The sequence below is a fragment of the Vipera ursinii genome, assembly GCF_947247035.1.
Source record: "Vipera ursinii genome assembly, chromosome: 3".
NCBI classification, from domain to species: Eukaryota; Metazoa; Chordata; class Lepidosauria; order Squamata; family Viperidae; genus Vipera; species Vipera ursinii.
In genome coordinates, this window is record NC_139516.1 from 193,761,604 (window position 1) to 193,787,420 (window position 25,817).

The window sequence follows — 25,817 nt, forward strand, 5'->3', positions numbered from 1 at the left end:
ACAAATAGCCTCACCTCTGCTATTCAAGGTATTTTGTTGAAGCAAATCATTGCCATACACAGGCTTAGCAGAAAGCTGCCAACGTTGACATCCCCATAAGTATCCTTTTGCTGTCTCTTTGCTACTACTTCTAGAATATGCTGCTTGTCAGTGGTTGACTTCTACTCTTTTAGTAGGCCCTTTCTTTTATTTTACATTCATACCAATACAGCAATATACACGTTGCTAATCTTTTATTCTTTTCATAATGGAATGAGCACAAAGGGTTACAGCCAAAGAACTGAATATTAATCCACTGGGATACATTTTTCCATTGTTTTCTAATGAAAGATGAAAAATGTTAAACAGAATTTGCATTTGTGTACCCTGAGATTATTACCTTTTGTTTTGTTTTGATTTTTAATACACCTTTGGACTATATTAGTTGTTCATATGCTCAGCAGATAAGCAGATTTGCACAGGGGAAAATAAAGAACCATTAATTTTGCATTCGTTGCTGTTATTAAAGCTATTGCCACCTTAGGCATCTCTCATACTCTTGTGTGTGTTTGTGGGTAAGCATGTGTATTCAAAACCAAAACTCATCACCAGCACTGCTCCTGGTACTTGTTCTTTCTCGGCTTTTAAACTTCAACACATCCATTACACTTCGAGCATACACGTCTCGCAAATTAATGTTGATGTTAGAGTCACTCGACATATTCTTTGTGAGCTTCTTTAGGGCTTCCCGCTGGCGAAAGGCAGCTTCTTTTATCTTCAGGGTAAAATAGCAGGCAGAAAAGCGATCATTGATGATGGCAATTGGTAAAGCTAGGACCAATATTCCAGATAATATGCACATAAAGGCCACCACCTTGCCAATGGTTGTATCTGGTCTAATGTCTCCATAGCCAACTGTTGTCATGGAAGTGGTAGCCCACCACCAAGCACAAGGCACACTTGTGAAGCTTGTGTCATGGATACTTTGCTCAACGAAGTACTCTATGGTGGAAAAGATGGAGATGCCCACAGAGAGGAAAAGGAGAAGCATGCCAACCTCTTCGTAGCACTGTGTAATGGTCATCCCAAGGGAACGCAGACCTAAAACATAAAACAATATTTCAATTAGCAAGATACCCTCTTACTGCTTTTCTTCTTGATCAGTGAACCAGAGTGGGAAGAAGTGGCATTCATTCAATCAAATTATCTTTTCCATTAAGCAGTAAATGGAAGACTGCCACTGTGATTTGGATCCTTCCAGATATATTGGGTTTTTACATTATCCCTATCCAACTTGGCTAGGAATTCTCTGAATTGTAGACTTGACACAGATGTCAACTTGGAGAAGTATCATGTAAAGCAGGCATGTCAAACTCGTGACAACATGTGACACTGTGTTGGGACTTTTTCCCCATTGCTGGCAATGGGGTGGGCACGGTTTTGGTGTGATGCATCCAGCCTGTGGGCCGGCAGTTTAACATGCCTGATGTAAGTATCCATCTTATCACCCTATTAAAAGAAGTTTGTCTTGAAGTCAATGTCAATCCTAAGCTCTTGGATGCCTTCTAGTAGTGGGGATTTCAACTCCCAGAATTCAAAGCAAATTCTGGAGTGGAAGTCCACAGATCACATTTCATAAGGAAGCACTTGATGTATCTGGAACCCTTCTGAATATGTGACTCCATAACTAAGCAAGGTCAAGAGTTGAAGCTCCATAAGAAGGCTTCATTGAAATTATTATCTTACAGTCATTGGTGGCTTATTAAGTGAAGCATAAAGATTCATGAGCTTGATAATGTCAAAAAAGTGCTTTGTCCCTGGCTCTTAGATGAAAGATTTAACATCTTCTCAGGAAAAGCACATCAAAAACTAATGGTAAGTTTTTTATAACTTTTAAAATCTTATGCATTCACTTCTAATCTTAAATATGCATCACACTTTTTAAAAAACTATGTGACTGAAATAAGAAAAAATGGCAAAAGTCAATGGTTAATGACAAAGAAATCTACCATTCTTTTAATTCAAACAATAAAAATACATGTCACCCTCAAATTCCTAACACAAAACAATTCTATTACTGGTATCCACATTATTGTTCTCACTCAGTGTTTAGTAACAAATTAAGCCCACAACACCCAAGATGTCTCAGGTTATCAAATGGCCTGCGTAAGGGCAAGAGACCATTTCCTTGACATTACTAAAGTCAGTTCTCACATTCTGCTTTAACAGTTGAAGCAGAAAAACAGATTCAGCTTTTATTATATGTAGGCATTAAAGAGTGCTCAAGGGGAAACAATTTCTTCCTATACAGTACAAGTACTTTTGCATAATCTGCATTTTCATGTGCCCTTTGATAATGGCATCATACTGCTAGCTCATATTTACAGTTGCTTATTGGTTTGGAATTATCCAGAAGTTGATAAGAGTTCCTGCTTCACCAATAATCTTCCCATTTTTCTTTTTGCTATTTAAATCTTCCCAGCACAAGTCTGCTCATATGCTGGAAAGGAGAAGAGATAGGAATCTTTCTAACCTCCCCATCTATTGATAGCTGTGTTCTCATAGAATTAATTTTCATCACTCATGGTTATTTGACAACCAAGAGAGAATAACTCTCCTTTGGGAGGGGGGACTTCCTGTTGAGAACCATGGCAGCAGGATAGTATTATGCAGTGGAACTGGTGTGAGATGCAAGCTCCTGGCTGCTGAAATTCCCTCTGGATCAAGCAGAGATTTTTGAGATAGCCCATGTGGCTCCTTGTGAGTTTACCACAGGAATCAATGTTTTGCAGTCAGCTTATGAGTTCAACAGTTAGAAGTTGAGGTAGGAACCATCTTTGCTCACAGTTGTGAACATAGCCTATTTAAAGGACATAATTGTTGATTGGGTCTTTCTTTTTAAATTGTTTTGGATTGGGTCTTTCTTTTTAAATTGTTTTGGAAATATTAAGACCCTTTGGAACATTAAGTATTACAACAATTACTGGGTGAGCTGCCTTCTCCTTAGAGAAAGAATCTTTTAATATGATTTCAAAGATTGGGGATAAATAGAATTTTTTTTATTAAACAGCAAAATGATGTTTAGAATATTGATTTCAAAAGATAATAATGGATTAAGGATCTAGATGGACTTGGACTATAATCTTAAATTAACTGAATCCTTCTCATGGGAAGTTTGGGTTTTCTGAAGTAAAAACAAGATATAATGGGACTTCAATAGTGGACACCAGAGGGAGCTAGAGAATAGTAAAATTTTACAATTGGAAAAAAAATTAGAGTAAAATATCCTATCAGTGAGTCTTGTGATGGATATTTATGAGAAACTGGTCTTTGACATTTTTTACTAGTATAGATAGGTGGAATGGTAAGGAAGCAAAAGTTTCATTGCCTAAACAAGATATGCAATTACTAAATCACAAAAGAGATGTGAATAACTTTCTTTTTACTGGATATATAAAAGAGACCTGTCAAAGTCTTGAAGGATTTTTTGAGAAGTGATCAAACAAAAAAAAAGAAATTTTCTTGCTAGATACATAAAAGAGTCTGTTAAAGTTCTGAAAGATTTCTTGAGAAAGAACAAAAAAAGATTACAAGAATTCAAAATCTGTAACTTTACTTGAAGAGGCTAAAGATCAGGATCATTAAAAGCACATGGAAGAAATACAGGGTTGCCGTATTCAATTAAAATTAAGATAGTAACCCTTTGTGGATTTTTTTCTGATAAAGAACATATGATAAGGCTTTTGGATTTCATTTTCTAGTTAACAGAGGAAAATGGGCTGAAGAGAATATATATTGTAAGTTAAATGATGGTGTTAAATTAAATTGTCTGTTTTTGTTGTGAGAGTCAACTGTGCTAGGAACGAGATAAGATACCAACTGATTGGTTCATAGTTCCCTAGGAACAACAACCCCCACCTTCTGTTCCCATCTCATGATTAATAGCATCTACTTTTTGGGTATACTTTAATTGTATTTGCCAATGATGTCATGATTTTCTGATTGTAACCCTTTAAATCCCCATTTCCTTAGCACAAATCTCTGCACTTGTTTTGGAATTTTTAATTCCAAGTGACCTCTAATTTTCTTCTAATTTTCTTCCTTAATTTGGTAAATTGCTGCAGGCAGCTTGACTAATTAATACTCCTGTAGTAAAGGTGCTCAGGTTTTTTTTTTTTGGCAAAAGGTTTACCTCAGACTCATTACCATTCATTCTCTTACTTAGAAGCAAAGAAACAAGCAAAATGACACTATTGTGAAAAGTATTTGGGAAGGGATCAGAGAGCAGGAACAGGTTTTGCATATAGAAAAGCCAGTCAGAAGTAACAGGTGGCCAGTTAGAAAGACTTTTGCTTTTCATTCTGAAGGGCCTATGTTATTATATTTTGTATGTTAATTCCCTTCCTCTATTGGTAATCCAAGACTTTGGATGGACGAGACTCAGCTTCTGGTGCTACTTAGCTTCCTTAAGATAATTCTGAGGAAGGGGAAAAATAGAGCTGATTGGAATGATGGCAAAGCACTGAGGCTTTGACAAATGTCCCCCAAATTAAACGACTGCAAAAAGCTCAGGTTCTTGCCGGAAAGTCTTCCAAATTCTATCACTGTTCAAACCTTTTTATTAATTTATTTTATTTATTAATTTTATTTATATACCGCCCTTCTCCTGGAGGACTTTTGGGGTTGAGCAGGAGAATGCTTGTGATTCTCCAGCTTCACCGACAACTTTCTTGTACCAATAAAGGGGAATATTTGTAGCTCAGGGTAGAAATAAGGCCTGCTTGGTGCTCTGGGAGCTTGGTTGTTTTCTTGCAGATGTTGTATTACCAAAACTAAGTAACATCATCAGTGCTGGTGCTAATGTTGCTGATGTTACCTAGCTTGGGTACTGAAACATCTGCAAGAAAACAGAGAATACCAAGGACCCCTCACTTATTCTTTCTCTATTCAAAGAAATAGGTGTGCCATCTGAAATTTGTACCCACCATAATCTGAAGGCTTGATTTTGGAACCTATTTCCACTAAAAATAGGTGAGTTCCTTTGAAGGAACCTCCAACTCAACTTGGCCTGCCCCCCACCCACCCCCCCGCAAACCACTCCCACCCCCAAACTAGTTTAAAAAGTTTAGCCTCAGAGCACTTCTGATAAAAGTGTGTTTGTGGGGGGAGGGCGACAAGTGGTACAAGTGAATTATCTATGGAGATTCTCAGTCCTCCAAGTCGTGGTTGTTGCACAGGTGCTTAAGAATGGAAGAAGCTTCTTAGATGAGGAGCAAAATGTTTTAAGGGAAAAAAAAACAATTGCCTTTTGTAAAAGCACCTTTGGGATTGGTGAATTGGAACACTGCAAGTACAAGCAGCTTTGGGGAATCTTACCTATTTGGTAATTCAGTTTATTAATTCATTCCCTTTCCCCCAACCCCTGCTGTTCCCTGAAGTCTCCCAAGAAGAATGAGAGGCTCCCAACACCACATGGATTTACCTGTTGAATGCCTGCCCAACTTCAACATGCGCAGACCTCTCAGCAGCCTCAGCACTTGCACAATACGTCCCATGTTTTCCAGCTCCTGGGAGCTGTGTCCGCCCCGTAAACTCTCTACCAACAGTGTGATGTAGAAGGGCAAAATGGCCAGAAGGTCTATGATATTTGCTACATTCTTTAAAAATCGCCACCGATTCCACGCACAGAGAAAGCGTAACAAAAGTTCTCCTGTGAACCAAGCAATACACACATGCTCCAGGATGTCAAGTAGCTGGGCTGGCATCCAGGTCAATTCCACTGAAATCAGAGCCATGTTGGCAATTGAAATGATGACAAAAACCATAGAGATTGTGCCAAAAGTCCTGGCAGCTACAGAAGAAGACGGTTTTTCTAAGACTTCCCATAGCTTTTGTCTGGTGGTGGAACACAGAGTTCCAGAGAAATCCTCTTCCTCAACTTGGGCATCCAATTCTTCAGCATCTTTCTTGATGTCCAAAGTTTCACTCAGTTCTTTCCTTCTGAAGTACCTGCATAGAGCAGTCAGCTATTAATATTACACTACTGGAAGTCAATATATAAAATAGGTGGAAAACCTTTTGAGATAGCTATTTCTGAACTTCCCTGGTAGACAGTATTACTAGGGCCTGCTAATGGTGGGCAAAGATTACTTTTGGAAATGAATATTGGATTAATTTTCTCAAAGGATCCTTTCTCATTATAAGCCAAGCCAAACTGAAAAAGAGGCACAGAATGTTGAGAGGTCTTAAAGAGAACCAGTAACTTCTAATATGTGTTTTGGAGAAAGAATAGAAAGAAAATTCCCAAGCGACAGCATACCCAACTTGAATAGCAAGTGGGAGGTTAAGAATATATATTTTGAAGCTGAAGTGCAAAAGTGAATGATTATCCAAGCTATCCCTGTGCAGGCAGGCTGCATTTGAATCATCAAACAATGTTATCAAGTCTTGATAAGGGAAGAATTCAATTTAATTCTTTAAGTAATTCAACATAAACTCACTTATCAAAATAAATACAGACACCCTATGCTTAATCAGACGGGTTGCTCCACAATACCATTGAAAATGATGTGAGGAAGTAACACACAATTGAGGAAGAAAATGTGGTAGAATCCTTTTCACCCATATTATATATGCAATTTCAGATCTAATTTTACTACTGCAAGCTGCTCTACTACAGGCTAATTCTGATAAGGATTAATGTGGAATAAATTCAATGAGAAATAAAAAATTGAGTTGCCATAAACTAACACCATACTGTTGTGTGACTTGAGTTGGAATAAAGGATGATCATTCATCAAGACAATATCCCTGCCAAACATCCTGATTTGCTTTAGAACACCTACGCGCAGCTCATGCATTTTTGCATTTCAGGGGACATTTCCTGAATTTTAATAATATTTTTGTGACTTTACTTAGATTTCTTTATGTATTGCTTTTTTTTTGGGGGGGGGGAATATCAACACTGATTTGGTTTCAAGTTGGAATTTTCCCAATAGTTGTTTACTGTATTTATAGATTTGCTTTTATTTTACTCATATATTATTACAGTGAGCCATGTGAAGTTTCTGCTTAAACAAATAGTAGTTAATTCAAGTAAACAATTGAAACAGGTGGAGAATGAAATTCACAGGTGGAATAAGAATTAACTTTAATATTTTTGGAAGTGGTAACTCAAGGATGGATCTAGTCTACCAGATCCAAGTTCAATATCAGCACAATTTAACTTAGTGATGAACATCATTTTTTCATCAAGATCCAGTTCTAACAGAAAACTGATGGGAGCCATATTACATGTCAGTAGTAAATTGAGGTAAAGGGATAGATTGCTCTTACCAAATATTTCCATTGCTTGCTCACAAAGGACTTCTGAAATAAGGTGAAGATTACCCACCCTTGATTAATCTCCTAGTCTGAAATATCAACAGGGTTTTTAAAAATCTTTATTTGTATATTTCTTAATCTATTTTTAAAGACAAGACAACATGATAGTCAAGAGAGGAATTGTGGGCAGAACTTTCTCACTATTTTCAAATCACAGCGAGTCATTTCTGGGCTACTCATATATGTTTCTCTAATTTGTGTTAACTTTGCCTTTACATCTTCCTATAACCAAATTAACTAAGCCACTCTGATGGATTTCTGCCCCCCCAAATTGCTCACCTGTCCCTGCAGCAGGAATCAATCATGAGCTCATCCAGCCCCCAATATTGGATCTCCTGCAGAAAGGAAAGCGCACACAGCTGATCCATTACATGTAGCCTGCCAGTTTGGTAATAGTTATGGACATAACTGAATGCTTGAGAGTTCCGATCAAAAAAATATTCATTCTCCACCAAGTTGGCATCATCACAGAGGTCCAAGAGGCTGGAGGCAACATCCTGGGCAGCTGAAACCATTACTGCTAGCTTGCCCAGCCGAGTGTCTGGATAGCAACAAAGCTTCTTCTGGGAGAGCACAAAGCGGGCACCTCCAACGTTGACGATCATCCATTCCAAGGATGGAGCTATGTGCTGTAGCAAAGGTCCTGGCCCTTCCTCACTATAGAAGACACTGGATTCCAAAGAATCAAAGGATGTGCTCTCACCTAATTCCTCTCCAGAGGCCCCAGAAGAAAGGGACAAGCAGCAAGGAGGTGACTTCATCCTTCAGCTCCAACAGCAGCTTTTGGTCTCCTGGAGAAAAGTGTTAGTTAATGATGAAAACTGATTCCGGAGTTAAAGGAACAAAATTATTATTTTTTCTCTGAATATCCTAAGGATCAGGACTACAAGCATTATTTTCATTCATTGTTACACTACATAATTATGGAATCTGGCACTAATGCCAAACTATGAAAACTTCAAGTTTTGTTCTGTTTTTAGATAACCTTTATTGTCATTTTTTACCGTGGGCACACTGGCACACATTAAAAATGAAATTCTGTTACCTACTCCCAAAGGTGTACACATACATAACACACATATAAACATGCTATATACAACATATAAACACATACAAATATCAATCACTGTCCATCTTGAATACATAATGGAAAGGTAAAGCTTGAGAGTTCACAAGGTTAATACTATATGGAACAAAAGTGTGATGGAATCTGGATGTTCTGCTTCGGATACCACGAAGCCTCCTCCCAGAGGCTTTAGAATCCTTATGAAAATTAAAAATACATATAAATTAAAAAAAATCAAGGGTATTGTCACCAATCTTTGCCTATTTGGTGTTGAAGACCCAACATATCTGGGAGGTACCAAATAAACTAAACTCTAGATCTTTACAACCTCCATGTCTTTGTTCCCCTCATACAAGCAGCTTGTGATAATATTAAATCTCTCTCTGTGTGTGTTTGTGTGTATACACAAATGGAAAAGCATACTAAACTTCTAACACAAATATTCAGATTTTTCAGCATGAATTTTGTGGATGCAGAATGTTGGTGTGCTTGGCATAGGATGTAGATGTTTGAAACCAGTCATGGAACTGTGAACAACCAGATATAAAAGTATTTATGTGAACATTTTCCAACAGCACTGAAAAAAATCTGCAGTTTAAACCACAGATTTATCATTTTTTGTACCTCTTTTTTATTTTCAGTGATGCTGAAAAGGTCATCTGTGGTTGTAAACCCCAGATTTTTCTCATTCTCAGCACTTTTCCTCATCATTTCCCAATTTCCATTGCTGTTGAAAAGGTCATCTATAAAAACATTCTGCACTGGGTGAAACCATCTGGAAGGTTCCAGGCAAGGCTGTTCTAAATCATACATGTAGTTGGACCTTATGTAAACATTCAACTCAGGGGAGTCTTGGATTCAAGTTCACCTCCAATTCTGGAACACCAAAGGTGCTTTTTCCAAAAGGCAATAGACTTTCTTTCTCTTTCTTTCTTTCTTTCTTTCTTTCTTTCTTTCTTTCTTTCTTTCTTTCTTTCTTTCTTTCTTTTTCTTTCTTTTCTTTCTTTTCTTTTCTCTCTTTCTTTTTTTTTAAAGTCACTTCTTATCCAAGAAGTTTCTTCAGTTTTTTTCAGCTTCTTGGGTGAGAAGGAAAATGTTTTCAAAGAAAAACAAAACAAAACAAAACAAAACAAAACAAAACAAAACAAAACAAAACAAAACAAGAAAGTCCAGTTGCCTTTTGGAAAACATATCTTTGGGACAACCATGACCTGGATGATTGAGAATTTCCATAGACATCCAACTCTGGAAGCTCTGTAGGTGACTGTGGACCAGTGATTAATTCTCAGCCAACCCATCCCAAACAACAGTTGTGTTGAAAAACAGGAAGTATACTGTATATGTCATCTTGATATTCTGGTAGGAACTTCAAGTTCCTAACAGCAGCATATGACTAAGGAGGTTAGATTAACAGATAGTCTCACTATTCATGTCCAGAAAAAAGAGTGACATTATAGACTCTGGGACTGTAGACAAGTGTAATTCAGCCTTCATTTATTAGTGAATATATTAAAGCAGAATCTGTGCGAGTGGCTTGATCCTCTTTCCCGGAGTCTTCCTAAAGGAATGGAGTGATGTCTCACTTAAGAGATATGGTTGAAATACCCATCTGGTTCACATCTGCCATGGTTTGAAAAACTCCTTTTTCTTTCCCAACTCCAAGAATGTCTTAAATCTAATACCTAAAATATGAATGGAATGCATAAGATGGAGAAAAAAAGGCCAATGAATCACTATTCACTTCATCATCAATTGTAATCATGTAGCATTGATATGCTTTCACTGGAGCTTTTGTTGACAGATGCTGAGATCACTAAATGCTTGTTTTTAAGTAACATCACTTTTTATACCTCTGGAAGGTATATTTTTTATATTTGCAGTCAGGGTTTTACTCAGATTTCCCTGGCAAATGACCAGCCATTCAATCATTACCGGTCTTCCTGCAAACATTTATAATACCTTCAATTGGTTATTCCTTGCCTAACCAAAATGGACAATTATTACCTTGATTATTATTTTGAATAACAGATACTTTCTAAAATTATAAAAAGCTATCTTATCCTTGACTGGGGGAGGGAGTGGTGGGGTCTGGAATCCAAAATTCATAGTTGAGATCAATCCAAATGGTGTGTGATTATATGTGATTATTTTTGAATTCTTAAGAACTCTTTATCAGGCATAATGACGAGGGGAGGGAGGAGAGAAATACAGAAGAATCAGGCTAATTATTTTAAGGCAGGAGATCTACAAATTGGATCATGTTACCCTTGACATACAGTACTACTGAAGTAAATCACATAGGATGGCATTCAATAATTACTCAATTCCCAATATATCTATTATTTCCTTTAAAATTACTGGAACATAGTTAAACAGTGGCATTGACCATTGACCTAATTTGGAGCATATTAACATTTCTTCTGTAATAAGGACATTTTTCTTTCCATGGAACTTAACTAGACTGCAGTCCTATGCTCACTTATGGAGAGTAAGTCCTATGAAACATAAAGGGATTCACTTATCGGTAATGCGAGCAGGAACATGTCAATAATCTTTATTGCTCTAGGAAGAGTTTGCATTCACATTAAAGTGCCGATAAAATTGGCTCATTTATTTTTAATTAGTAGTTCAATTCTCCATCTCCTTTTGTGCACGTTGTAATTGCAAACCATTCTTTTACCAAGCTTTCAAGTGTCTTGCCTGTATTAGGCAATTTTTTTCCCAATTAGAAAAAAAAAACTATTAGATGCTTAATGAAGATAATGTCAATAATGTCTATTTCCATTCATGCATCTTTTAATCATACTCATTAATTATAATCATCAGTCAAAGAAAAGTTGTGTATATATTTTTTGGTAAAAATAAGGACTAATAACTGGTTTGCACAGAGTCCTGACCAGTTTTATGTCAGGTAGTAGCAAAATCATCTAACACCTCTGGCTGCGTAAGCCCAGATTGATCCTGAGACAGCAAAGTCCAACACACCTTGGAAGCACAATCTCTTGACCTTACCGCTTTGCAAGCGTGCAAAGGGGATTTCGGTCTGAGAAACAGGGCTGCATCAATTCCAGTTAAAAAAATACGTGCCAGAAGTTGCTTTAAACCGATGTTTAAGGACTCTCAAAAAAGTCACGCTGGAGACTACTATAGAATGCCACAGTTATATGTGATTGCAACCGATGGTGCATTTTTCCTCTCTCCAGAAGTGAACGTCAGTGAGCATCCTACGATTTACTACTGAATAAGCTTGCCACTATCAGTTTAATATGAATATAGACAAACCAAGACATGAAAAAGTAAATACCCGAAGCGCCGTAGAGGATAAGAAGAAAGAAAGGGAGGGAGGGAGGGAGGAAGGAAGAAAGGTAAAGAGGAAAAGAAAAGAGACGGGTGACTCATTTTTACTCCAACTGCTAAAGGGCGCACTTTCCCATCCAAAGCTGAGAAGCGCAACGGGACATCCAACTTACCTGCTTCCCTTCTGGCGGCCCAGGACATCTGGGCTGCTACGCTCAAGCGGCTGCCCTTCCTCCCGGCTCGCCTTCCCCCCTCCAAAATAATCTTGCTTTTTCCGTGGGCTTCCAGAGAGCTTCGCTGGGCGCCCGCTTCCCAGCCCGCTTCTCCGGCTCTCAACTTGGAGAGCGCCGTTCCAATGGAGACGCTGGGCTGATCACGTGAGAAAACGCGAGCCCAACTCCGAGGGAGCAGGAGGAGCTTTAATACGCCCGGCTTCTTTGCAAGACCCGGAGAGCGGTGAGTGAAATGCGAGCGAGTCTCTTCGGACAGAAAGCCGTGCAAGAGATTGAGAAGCCCAGTTTGGGAAATGGCTTTGTTTTGAATTAGACCGAGGCGGAGCTCGAATGTCAAGCGCGAGTGGGTTCACACAACGTCTAAGCGGTCACTTGTCTGAGATGGTATAGGTCAGCGTTTCCCAACCTTTAGGAACTTGAAGATGCGTGGACTTCAACTCCCAGAATTCCCCAGCCAGCTATGCTGGCTGGGGAATTCTGGGAGTTGAAGTCCACGCATCTTCAAGTTCCTAAAGGTTGGGAAACGCTGGTATAGGTTGTCCTGCTCAAGCAGGGGGCTGGACTAGAAGACCTCCAAGGTCCCTTCCAGCTTCTATTCTATTCTATTCTATTCTATTCTATTCTATTCTATTCTATTCTATTCTATTCTATTCTATTCTATTCTATTCTATTCTATTCTATTCTATTCTATTCTCTCCCAGAATCCCCCAGCTAATATCTGGCTGGGGATTTCTGGGAGCTGAAGTTCATACACCTTACAGTTGCCAGGTTTGGGATGCGCTGGTGTGAATCCTTGCATTTGGAACAAATTTGTCATTTCTTTGCTCTTGTTTTAGATAAGCATTGGGCTAAGGAAATAACTGTACAATTGCAGGATGCACATGGCATGTAAGACCAAGCAACAAATATGATGTCTTGGTAACTATTAGTGGTGCAGGCAACGTGCTGAACTAGAAACGGTCCAATCCCATTTTAGTGTGGTTGAATCCAACCATTAGTATGGAGAGCGGTTGTATTATCCAGGACCTTTCTGAGACATGGAGCTCTTCTGCTGAAGAACCAATGGTGAGAGTTATGGTCAAGGAAGTCCCTGAAGCCTTGTAAGGGGCACCTGGTTCCAGGGACTATTACAGAAAGTATTACAGAGGGTGGTGAGCACAGCACAAGACATTGTGGGCTGTTCCCTGACACCAGTGAATGACATCGTCAAGGCTCGCTGCCTTGGAAGAGAGAGAAAAATTCTCAGGGATGACTCACACCCTGGTCGGCACCTCTTTACTCTCCTACCATCGGGTAGAAGATACAGGAGTATAGCCAGCCATACCAACAGGCTGAAGAACAGCTTCTATCCATGGGCTGTCAGGCTCTTGAACAGGAAATAACTTTATGTATGATTGACTTGTGAGGCCGGTGTGGTGTGCAATTAGCTCACATGGTGTAACAAGATGGTGGGTTTGTTGTCACTGTGAGTTGTGGTGGGGGGGGGCACAAAGGGAGTCTCAGCCAATCTCAATGTATACATGGTTGTACTTTGACAATAAAGGTTCATTCACTCAGACAAACCTAGGGGGAGAAGAGACTTACTGAAGTACACCTGCTCCCAATATGCTCAAGTTCTTGCAATATTTGTTCTTCCAATAATGCAAATCTAATAATTCAAGAAAGAGAGCTGTATATTTGTTCATTTACACACATTTAGGTAAAATAATTTTATCTCATGTCACTTCAAAAGTACTCCAAGAGGTCTTTTCACAAGCTTCTGCCATCAAGTCAGTGGACTTTGTTCTGCTGGAGAGTTAATAGTAGCTAAAAGGTTTTTTAGTGCCAAACACAAGTATGCTTCTATATTCTTCTACCAGTTCTCATTTAATTTCATGAAGACAGCATGGTTTTTAATTTTCCCCCCAAAAAGAATATCATTACAGTGAAATTCTCATGGATCAGGTTTGTCTAGTGCTTATTTTGTTAGACATTGGTCAAGCTCTCTCTCTCTCTTTCTCTCTCTGTATGTGTGTGTCCTATCTCTTCCTGATCAATTACCAATCCAATGCTCTGCAGCTTCTCATCTTCTCATGCCTTTGTTTACTCCACAGTGAGCTTCTGTATTCTGTATTTTAAAAAATGTTCAAAAAATTCTCACCTGGAGAAATACAGTTGACTTCTGCACCCATTTCCCCCCCCCAACATTTTGGAGAGAATTTTGGAAAACCATTTGTGCCCAGTCCCCCAGATCACCATTAAAACATTTGGATTGGTGTGGTCCAGACTAGTGTTTCTCAACCTCAGCAAATTTAAGATAGGTGGACTTCAATTCCCAGAATTCCTCAGTCACAGAAGAGTTACAAATGCAGTGATGGACCCAGTGTGATTCAGTATTCTGGTTTATTCAGGTTCTGATCGTGTAGAGAGCTATTGTTGAATTTCAGTTGATGCAAATGTTATTCCTCTGATCTGAAAGCCTCATGAAGGTATGTCTGTGCATCCAGCCCATTCTTTATGAAGGGATGTAAAATCCCTTGCAAAGGCAAGATCCAATATTGAACAGTGAATAAAACAGGATGTTTTATTTTGTTTATTATCACCACCAGATGGATTTATAACTGGCTGACCAACAACAGTCAATGTGTAATCCTTAATGGATTACATCTACATGGAGGGAACTATGCTTTTCAGTACCTCAAGGCTCTGTCTTAGGCCACTACTCTTCAATATCTTCATAAATGATTTAGATAAGGGGATGGAAGGGGAACTTATCAAATTTGCAGATTATACCAAGCTGGCAGGAATAGCCAACACTCCAGAAGATAGGCTTAAGATACAGAACGTTCTTGACAGACTTGAAAACTGGGCCCTATCTAGCAAAATGAAATTTAATGGTGAGGAAAATAAGTTTCTACACTTAGGCAAAACACCCCAAATGCACAGGTATGGAAGAAGTGGTACCTGGTTGTATAGTAGTAATTGAGAGAGGGATCTTGGAGTCCTAGTGGACCATCACTTAAAAAGGAGTCAGCAGTGTGCTGCAGCGCCAAAAAGGTTAACACATTCTTATACTCTGTTAAAATAGGGATAACAACAAGATTACATGAAGAGTTAGTATCAATACACTGATAAGACCATACTTGGAATACAGCATCCAAATTTGGTCACCATGGTATATAAAAAAGTGTTGAGACATTAGAAAGAGTGCAGAGAAGAGCAACAAAGATCATTATGGAACTGGAGACTAAAACCTATGAGGAACGGTTGCAGGAATCGGATGTGTCTAATAAAAACACGGAGTAGGAGCGACATGATAGCAGTGTGCCAATATCTCAGAGGCTTCCACAAAGAAGAGGGAGTCAAGCTATTCTCCAACGCACCTGAAGGCAGGACAAGAAGCAATGTATGGAGAGAACCAATCTAGAACTAAGCAGAAATTTCCTGACAGTTAGAACAATTAACCAGTGGAACAGTTTGCCTCCAGAAGTTGTGGTGCTCCACCACTGGAGGTTTTTATGAAGAAATTGGGGAATTATATGTCTGAAATGATATAGGGTTTCTTGCTTGTTTAGGCGATTGGACTAGATGACCTTCAAGGTCCTTTCCAATTTGTTATTCTATTATTTTTGCCAGAATGCTTAAAATAGTGTTCATTGAATAGATGTGTGCCATGAAAACAATTGAGTGATGATTCCTTCTCAAAAGGTATGCATGTGCTGCATGAATTTGCTGGAATAATTCCAATGCGGATAAATGAGATTTGAGTTATGAAATCTTGCTGAAAATCACCCCTTGATCTCAACTCTACACTCTGGAGCTCTAGAAATGAGAAAGCATAGTGTGTTTCCCTTTGAACCTCCAGTGATAAAAAGAGCATCACCTGCTGAAATGTTTTGCAGCTTTCTGGAAGACACAGGAACATCTGTTTTTCTGCCCTTTCAATTAAAACAGGAAAAAGTATTATATATGTTTGCTATCTTAAATTATTTATTAAAAAAATAAAGTTGGGCCAAAAAAAAGAACCAACCTAAAATAAAGTTGGGACAATTTTCTGTTCTATTTAGTAATGGAACAAAATTCTAACCATGTAGTCATACGATGATACTCAAAAACCAAGCATTCAATAACTAATATGAATTTGTCATAAGATTGTTTTAAATGGTTAGAATTGATAAAATGTCTCGATTGTTTTCCCCCCTCTTCTTAATATCATCAGATTGACTTGCAAATTTCCCACCCTGTCAACTGCCATCAAGTTTATTCACTGGACGTATAGTTATGCATGCTTTGAAAATTAGTGCTATATAGACTATCTGTGATTTTGGCATCTGTTGTCCATGATTAAAGCAACACCTTTAATGTTATGCTTCCACATAAGTTGGTCTGCTTTAAGGTATGGATTAATTAAAATTAAGAAATCAGAGGCACTGATGTTGGGGAGTTCCACTTAGAAATGACTCTTTAAGTTTGAAGAGAGCTTTGGAACTTTTACTTTAATCAATTTCATTTTGTACAGAAGGAGGAGGAGGAATAGCAATAGCACTTAGACTTATATACCGCTTCACGGTGCTTTCAGCCCTCTCTAAGCGGTTTACAGAGTCAGCATATTGCCCCGAACAATCTGGATTCTCAATTTACTGACCTTGGAAGGACAGAAGGCAGAGTCAATCTTAAGCCGGTCAGGATTGGAGGAATTGAACTCCTGGCAGTGAGCAGAGTTAGCCTGCAATACTGGATTCTAACCACTGCACCACTACGGCTCTTATAAGTTCTGGTCAAAACAATTGTTATCAGTTGAAAGTCTGTACTTGTATGATTTTAAAAGTATTAGATGATTGTTTCTACATAGTAAGACATGACTGCTAAACCCACTGATTTGGGCAGGTGATTACCATAGTTTGTATGCTGTATAATATGTATGTATGTATGTATGTATGTATGTATGTATGTATGTATGTAATGTATGCATTTATATCAATTTTTATTAGAGGGCAATCACTGACTGAAGTTGAACTCAGCAAGATTATATTGAGATCAACATCACTTTGTGTGCATGATTTACAGAAGGCTACATCTTTCCACACCAGAAGAATGGAACATAAATCAGTGGTCTCCAATCTTGTAATATATGGTATGATATAATTGCCACTTTGAAACTAACAAACGAAGTTCTAAAAAATGGTTTCACAAACACAAGGCAAGTACTAGACTGGACCATTAGCTTCACATTTCAAATGGAATTTGTATACATATAGAAGTTCATCTGGGAGACATATTTCATTCCCATAGGTTGGATCTGCCTTCCTGATGGGTTGCAATTATAATGTGAAAAAAGTCTTTTGGCCAGAATGAATGAATCTCCCACCCTCTCCATCTCTAATTCAAGTAAAATAGCGTTAAAATATGTCAGGTTCACATAATCAAATTAAGAAAACAACAATATCTCTCAATAAACTCACAATCAACTCCAAATAGCTCAGAACCCGTCATTTGCTAAAGACCCTCTGGAAAAGTCAAGCCTTAATAAATCTCAGAATTGCAGCAGAGGTGAGACAAAGGACATTTTTAGAGGAATGTTGTCCCAGGAAAAGGGCCCCAGCTTGCGTTTAGGTTCTCTGATGGCAACATTTCCTACAAATCAGAAGCTGCAACTAACTTATTGGGTGGGTAGAGGAGGAGGTAGCTTTCAGGTACTATTCGTTCATTCATTGATTGATTAAATATTGCATGTAATTATTATGGTGAACAGATAAAGTGGTGTGATCATTGCATTGGTTCAATTTGGTCTTCGCTTTGTGTGTGTTCCTGTTGGGCAGATGCTACAGAGTTTTGGAAAAGCATGATCCATTTTCTTCTCCTCTGCCCCCCCCACACCATTGGTAGGAAATATATTTAGGAAAAAAATAAAACTATCCACTGCATTGATTTTGAAAGTATGTGAAAATAATAGTGTAATAAATTATTGCTCAGAAAGGAAATTGCACCGTGGAACTCTGGAATCTCAGGTCTGATCACCTACTGCCATCTGCTGTTTCCAAAATAGTTTGCACATTTTGTCTAAGCTAAGCTGTCCTGGAGGCTTTAGATGTGTCATGCATCAGGCAGAAATTAGCCTGACCTTTAATACTACAAGTGTTTACATTTTCATGTAAATGTCATGGTGCTCTAAACTCTAAAATGATAAGTAACAGTAATCTAATACGTAGATGAGTGGATGAGTTGACAGTTTGTTTTTTGCTTTAGTTTCTCCAAGCCTCTACTACTACTACTACTACTACTACTACTACTAATAATAATAATAATAATAATAAGTTGGAAGGGACCTTGGAAGTCATCTAGTCCAACCCTCTGCTCAGGCAGGAAACCCTATACCATTTCAGACAAATGGCTGGACAGTCTCTTCTTAAAAACTTCCAGTGTTGGAGCATTCACCACTTCTGGAGGCAGGTTGTTCCATTGGTTAATTGTTCTAACTGTCAGGAAGTTTCTCCTTAGTTCTAGGTTGCTTCTCTCCTTGACTAGTTTCCATCCATTGCTTCTTGTCCTGCTTTCAGGTGCTTTGGAGAATAGCTTGACTCCCTCTTCTTTGTGGCAGCCCCTGAGATATTGGAACACTGCTATCATGTCACCCCTCGCCCTTCTCTTTGTTAAACTAGACATACCCAATTCCAGCAACCGTTCCCTATATGTTTTAGCCTCCAGCCCCCTAATCATCTTTGTTGCTCTTCTCTGTACCCTTTCTAGAGTCTCAACATCTTTTTTACATCGTGGTGACCAAAACTGGATGCAGTATTCCAGGTGTGGCCTTTCCAAGGCATTGTAAAGTGGTATTAGTACTTCACGTGATCTTGATTCTATCCCTCTGTTAATTCAGCCTAGCACTGTGTTGGCTTTTTTGGCAGCTGCAGCACACTGCTGGCTCATATTTAAGTGATTGTCCACTAGGACTCCGAGATCTCTCTCACAGTTACTACTATCGAGCAAGGTACCACCTATACTATACCTGTGCATTTGATTTTTCCTGCCTAAATGTAGAACCTTACTTTTTTCACAATTGAATTTCATTTTGTTAGATAGTGCCCAGTGTTCGAGTCTGTCCAGATCCTCCTGTATCTTAAGCCTATCTTCTGGTGTATTGGCTATTCCTGCCAGCTTGGTGTCGTCTGCAAATTTGATGAGTTCCCCATCTATCCCCTCATCCAAATTGTTGATGAAGATGTTGAAGAGCACTGGGCCCAGAACAGAGCCCTGGGGCACCCCACTACACACTTCCTTCCATGTAGATGCGGTTCCATTGAGGACCACATGTTGAGTACGGCCTGTCAGCCAGCTACGAATCCATCTGGTGGTGATGCTATCTAACCCACATTTTTCTATCTTACCAAGTAGTAGGTTGTGATCTACTTTATCAAATGCCTTACTGAAGTCCAATTAAATTATATCTATAGCATTCCTCTGGTCCACTAGTTTTGTCACTTGGTAAAGAATGCAATAAGGTTTGTCTGGCATGATCTGTTTTTGACAAACCCATGTTGGCTTTTAGTGATAACTTTGTTCGCATCAAGGTGTTCGCTGATTTGTTGTTTGATTATCTTTTCCAGAATCTTCCCAGGTATTGAGGTCAGGCTAATAGGTCTGTAGTTTCCTGATAGGTCTGTAGTTTCCTGAAGACTACAAATGAAGAATGGTGTTTATATACACAAATCCATGTTTACCCTTTTTAGAATATCACATGTTCTGTATGTTCATACGGCATGCTTATCTAGTTAAAGTTGTGGCAACTGCATTTCTACAGGTTACTGTATGTCTGGCTAGTGATTAGCTGTTTTCCTGGCTTAGTTTATTGAGCAAACCCAGCACACATGACTATCTTATAACTAAATGCATTGTGGGCACCCAGAAAATTTGTTAATTTGGTAACCATCTTAAGCAAGTTGTGGAATTATAGCCTATACAAAAAGAGAAATAATAAACTGCTCCTCTCAGGTGGATATTCAGTAAAATATATGGAATAGAGCTGGATGCCATAAAAGGACAGAATTCTGGAGTCCATTAGACAACCATTTACTTTCACTGCATCAAAATCCTTTTTGTGGGACATTTATTTTTGCAAGATTTCAGACATAAGAAAATATGAATTGAGTAAAAGAGAAGATGGAGGGAATCTTCAGTTCATTATTGATTCTTCCATCAGCCCAGTATTCTAGGCCGTCACTCTGTAAGCTTGATTAAAATAGGTCCGGTCGTCAATTAATTGAGGACAACTAGCATGCCATAATAAAATATTGGAGTAGGACCAGGAAGTAGCCTTGATTTCTAGTATTTCTGAGCCCTCTGCACTGAGTCCTTTTCTCCATGGTGAGAAAAGGAAAGACCCGCACTTAGGAAGGAAAAAAACAAATGCACAGATACAGTATAGGCAGTACCTGATTCAACATTAGTACTTGTGAGAGGGATCTAAGTATCCTAGTGGATCTCCACTTAGATATGAGCCAACAATTTGTTGCCAAAAAAGCCCATGCAGTCCTGAGATGCATCAACAAAGGAAGAGAATCAAAATCACAAGAAGTGATAGTACTGCACTATACTGCACTGGTAAGGCCACACCTGGAATACTACATCCAGTTTTGTTACCACGATAGAAAAAAGATGCTGAGGCTCTAGAAGGAGTGCAGAAGAGCAATAAAGATGATAAGGGTTCTGGAGGCTAAACTGTATAATGGCTAAGTCTAACAAAGAGAAGGGTTACGGATGACATGATACCTCTCTTCCAATATTTAAAGTGCAAAGGCGTTGATTTATTCTCCAAAATACCTGAAAGCAGGACAAGAAGGAACGGGTGAAAGCTAGTCAGAAAAAGATCCAGCCTGGAAATAAGGAGAAACTTCCTGAAAGTGAAAATAATTATGTAATCTACAGAATACCTTGCATGGATTGTCCCTGTGACTCTATAGGACAGACAGGGAGGAAGCTAACCACCAGATTGCAAGAACACAAGTGAGTGGTCAGACAAGGAGACTCAAACTCATTGGTAGCCTCACATTACAATGAACAAGGACACACATTCAACTTTGCAGGTACTAAGATTGTTGGATTAGCAGGCACAAAAATAGCCAGGGAACTGATGGAAGCCTGGAAAAGAGGCCCCTCATCAGTCAACAGGAGTGTTGATTTACCACCAGCATATAAGGAATGGGCAGCATAAGAAAATGACAGCCAACGACTTGTAGCATCTAAAAATCCACATTCAACAGGCACCATATAAATACCACACAAAAAACAGCACACACTCTGCTCCAGCAGAGTGGGCCCCAGCATGAGTCTGAAAGCTTGGAAGACAACACCTCTGGTCCCAGTGACCAACCCAGATTGGATCCTACAGATTAATTAGTCAATGGAACCGCCTGCCTCTTGGAGTTGTGGCTGCTTCATTGCTTGTGGTTTGCAAGAAAAAATGGACAATCTTTTATCCAGGTTTGATGGAATAAAGACTCCTGTCTAGGATACTAGAAGACTTCCAATGTCCCCTCCAAGACTATGATTCTACATTAGTAATAAGTAGTGTCTTCATGGCATAATCAGGCCATCATTGAAGTGATATAAAACCTGTCTGCCTTGCTACTATTTTGGTACAGTAATAGTTGGATGACTCTAGAAGATATTACACATCACTTGTGCAGAAGTGACTAAGGAATTTTTCTGGGTGACTTTGGGCTAGTTGTCTCTTATAATGCATTCGACCTCACGTGATTCATATGGGCAGAAAAAAGGGAGGTACGTTACTGTACTGGCACCTGGTTTTTTTGGAGACCTCTTGAATTTTGTTACTGTCACTTCACCCAAATCTGTCTTTGTGAATGGCTTTGTTTTGTTCCATTTTATTCTTCTATTCCTTTTTTTAAGAAAAGAATCTATTTGTTATTTGGTGCCCATCTTATCATAAAGTAACTCTGGTGGCTTACAGACATAAAAATACATCTTTATTAAAACGTGGATAAATTTAAACCAAAAATTAAAATTAAGGACATGTGGGGAGGGCAGGGGTGGAACGGTGAATAGGTGGATCTGTTATTACTCAATCTACTGTGTTTTCCCCCCATTGGGGCTCCAGGTCAACCAGCGCCAGGTCTTTTAGGCCCTTACGAAAGGATGAGAGGATTGGGGGACAACCTCACATCGGGGGGTGGGTGGGTCGTAAGATGTTCTCTGCAACAGCAGACAAGACCCTCTTCCTGGACCCTGCCAGCCAGAATAACTGGGCTGATGGAATCCGCAACATGCCTCCTCTGCCAGCACATTTATTGTTAATTGATTGTGTTTATATCTCTATATTTTGTTCTTGTAAACTGCTTTGAAATGTCAGTTTATAAGAGACACGTGAGTTTATCAGAGAGACAGTGTAGAAATGTTTCCAGGAATAAATGAGAAAACAATGCATTTTTAAAATAACAGATTCATCATAATCTTCTCAATAGTGAAGACTGTTCCGTATGAGTTGAATTCTGGTTCATGCATAATGAACCTGGAGATGCAAATAGGAGAGATGCAAATTGGACAGAACAAATTGCTCCCTATCCTCATTGTGAAGGTGAGCAATTGGCAACTGGAGAGAATGTTGAAGAACATACAGGCAGCTGAGGTGTTTTTCATTCAGATACGATCTTGTCAACATCCATTTTAGTCATGCCTGAGATTCTTGATTCCAAATTTACTCTTAGGAAAGTGATTTTCTGTTTGCTAAAAGAAAAAGAAAAAAAGATAACAAAGACAAATTTTCACCCTCAACTAAATTTTGATATTGGCTGAGGTTTTTAAGAATTGTTTTTGAAATCAACCATGAACTGAGATTTGCAGAACAAACATACAGGCAGTCCTGGATTTACAATCACAGTTGGGACCAGAATTTCTGTTGTTAAGCAAGGCAGTTGTTAATAGTGACGTGGCCAATTTTATGACATTTTTTCCTGTGGTTGTTAATCACTGCAGTTATTAAGTGAATCACACAGTTGTTAAACGAATCTGGCTTGCCCCGTTGACTTTGCATTGGAAAGTCACAAATGGAGATTACATGACTCCAGAACTTTGCAACCATTGTAAATACATTCCAGTTGCCCTGAATTTTAATCACATGACTGTAGGGATGCTACAACATTTGTAAGTCACTTATTTTTCAGTGCCATTGTAACTTCGAACGCTTGTTAAATGAATGGTTGTAAGTCAAGGACTACCTATATTTCAGTCACTGGAGCGAAATCAGTGTAAAACAAAACTCTGAAAACATCTCTGATATGAAGTAATAAAGTTATCCTGAGTCTCTAAGAGAGGACCACAGATTATCATCAATTGCATCTTTGGACTACGAAGGACCTTACTGTACACTGACAACCTTTTTTTGCCATGGTCATTAAGTGAATCACTGTAGTTAAGTGAATCACATGGTTGTTAAGTGAATCTGGCTTCCCCCATTGACTTGTTTGACAGGAGTCAGTTGGGAAAGGTTGCAAATAACAATCACATGATCCTGTAAGCTGTAAATATAGGCCAGTTGCTTCCAAGTTTTGATCACATGACCAGGGGAATATTGTGTCAGTGTAAAGGCAAGAATTTGTTGTAAGTAACTTTTTTCAGTGCTGTATATCTTAGAACTGTCACTAAATAACTTGCCACTAAATAAATTGTAAATCAAGGGCTACTGGCATAGGCAGATTGGAAAAACCTGGCAAATTACATCTTACCAGGTGGCAATCGGAGAGCAAAAGGTTATGTGCATGTGCCTGATCACAAGGATTTCTTTTTTGTTTGGAGAAACATAACAACACTTCACAAACACATGGCACAGCATAGGAGAACAAACCCATCGGGACAAGATTCATCAGTCCATCTACATTTGAGAGACAAATGTAATTCTGTTGAAGACTGCAAAGTCCACATTCTGGACAGAGAGGACCGGTTTGAAAGAACGGGCAAAAGAGGCCATCAGAGTTGAAATTGAAAAGTCCTTTCTCAACAGAGGGCGAGAAATACAACACCACCTATCTCCAGTTCCAAGGAGGTTCCACACCCATTTGCACTCTGATTCAGATGACCCTGAGGGCACAGATAAACTGTCAAGTCACTCAAAGACTCTCAGAGAGCTAATGACCGATGACAGCAAGGAATATAAATATATAGGTCTCCAAGGAATATAAATATAATCACCATATGACCTCAAGGAATATAAATCCTTCAATTTATTTTATTTATTTATTTTATTACATTTATATACCGCCCTTTCCCGAAGAACTCAGGGCGGTTTACAGGGTGATTAAAAAACCAAGATACAAAACTTAAAAACAAAAACAAATTTATACTCTTTTTATTTGAACTTTTATTTGAACTTAAGGATGATTTGGAACTGCGAGACATTTGGCGTGATACATGCAAGAATTATTTTTGATTATAGTTTAGTATGGTCGGAGATTATTAAGATTAATAGAGATAAGCGATTTTGGCGCGTAACTGAGAATTTGTTTGGAAATTAGAGAAAGGTGGTAGAATGCAAATAGCAGGTGAAAGTTTTTTTTTCTTTTCCTTTTTTTTGAAATTAATATGAATAAGGACTGGGATTAAGAAAATTTATTTTGAGTAAAGATCTTTTTCTGTTTTCCTCTTTTTCTTTTCTACTTTATTTGTAATATTAATATTGTTTGTACTCATTTTATATGAGCTAGAGAGAGATAGAATTTATAGTTTATTGTTGATAACATAGGGGTGTTTATGTTTGTTTTTTGATTTTATGCCCTGTATTTAGCTCTGGGAAGTCGGGGGGGGGGGAGAGGGAGTGGGGGAGAGGGATAGGGGTGGGGGAGGGGGGATTAAAGTCAAAATGTATTGTAAAACTTTTTAAATAAAAAGTTAAAAACAAATTCAAAAAACAAACAATTCCTGATCAGTCAGAACTGAAGAAGCTTCTTGGATGAGAAGTGAAATGTTTTCAAGGAAAAAAACAAAGAAAGTGTAGTTAGCTTTTGAAAAAAAGCACCTTGGGGACAATCATGAGCTGGGTGACTGAGAATCTTCACAGACATTAAGCAGTGGGAAGTGACCTGAATCAACAGTCTCATGGATAAAGGCCAGGAAGACGGAAACACAAAAAGAGGATGTGGAATAACTCTTTGTGTATATCCACTGCCCCTTGTTGTCAGTACTTATGAGATGCTGAAGTGCTCTTCAAGGCACTTTTCCAACAGAATGGAAATCATTGTCACTATGCTTGACAAGGCATGGTTAGAATTTAAAATGTAATAGCAGATTATTTCTGACAATAAAGGAAGGAAAAGCCTTACAACAGCAGTTCTCAAGTCTTGAAATAAGATGCAGGTATATGGAGTAGGAACACAAATGTCTATAGGTGCATTAGATTCTGGAGCAAATCCAACTTTCTCCCTTTCGCTTTCATGAGTGAATTGAGTGGCTTCTGCTAGAAATATATAGAATAGTTTCAATCTCCTGGGATTCTACCATCCAACTTAATTTGCCATGAAGAAAGCACAGACTGACAAAATTCTAATTATTTTGTAGTGGTATAGTTAATGTTTAGGGTAGCTTTGATTTTACCATTTTAAAATAGGTTCAAATTTTGCTCTGTTTTGCTGACAACTCTCAGATATTTCTGAACTAGATTTTCCTTTGCCCATTGCCCTAATCATTCTCTAGCAGATCCATGACTTTTAAAAAAAACATGAATTGTCAGTTTGTGTGCCTGAGGTGTTCCAACATAAAGAATTGTAAAATGAAGACCGTTTCAAAGGTGTGAAAATAAAAATGAAGAAAAGTTGAGGCAAAACAAGTTAAGAAAAATGTAAATCATTTGGGAAAACACAAGCTATTAGTTTTCA

The 25,817-nt window shown here is 38.5% G+C and overlaps 1 protein-coding gene across 1 annotated transcript; it reads right to left on the reverse strand.

The window, feature by feature from the left end:
• Positions 1-568: 568 nt before the first annotated feature.
• KCNV1 (potassium voltage-gated channel modifier subfamily V member 1) lies at positions 569-8,123 on the reverse strand (the record flags this gene model as incomplete). The annotated part of the gene is made up of 3 exons (XM_083357391.1): positions 569-1,080; positions 5,462-5,988; positions 7,642-8,123. The coding sequence occupies 3 exons, from the start codon at positions 8,121-8,123 to the stop codon at positions 569-571; spliced, it is 1,521 nt and encodes a 506-aa protein (XP_083213517.1).
• Between the last annotated feature and the right edge of the window lie 17,694 nt (positions 8,124-25,817).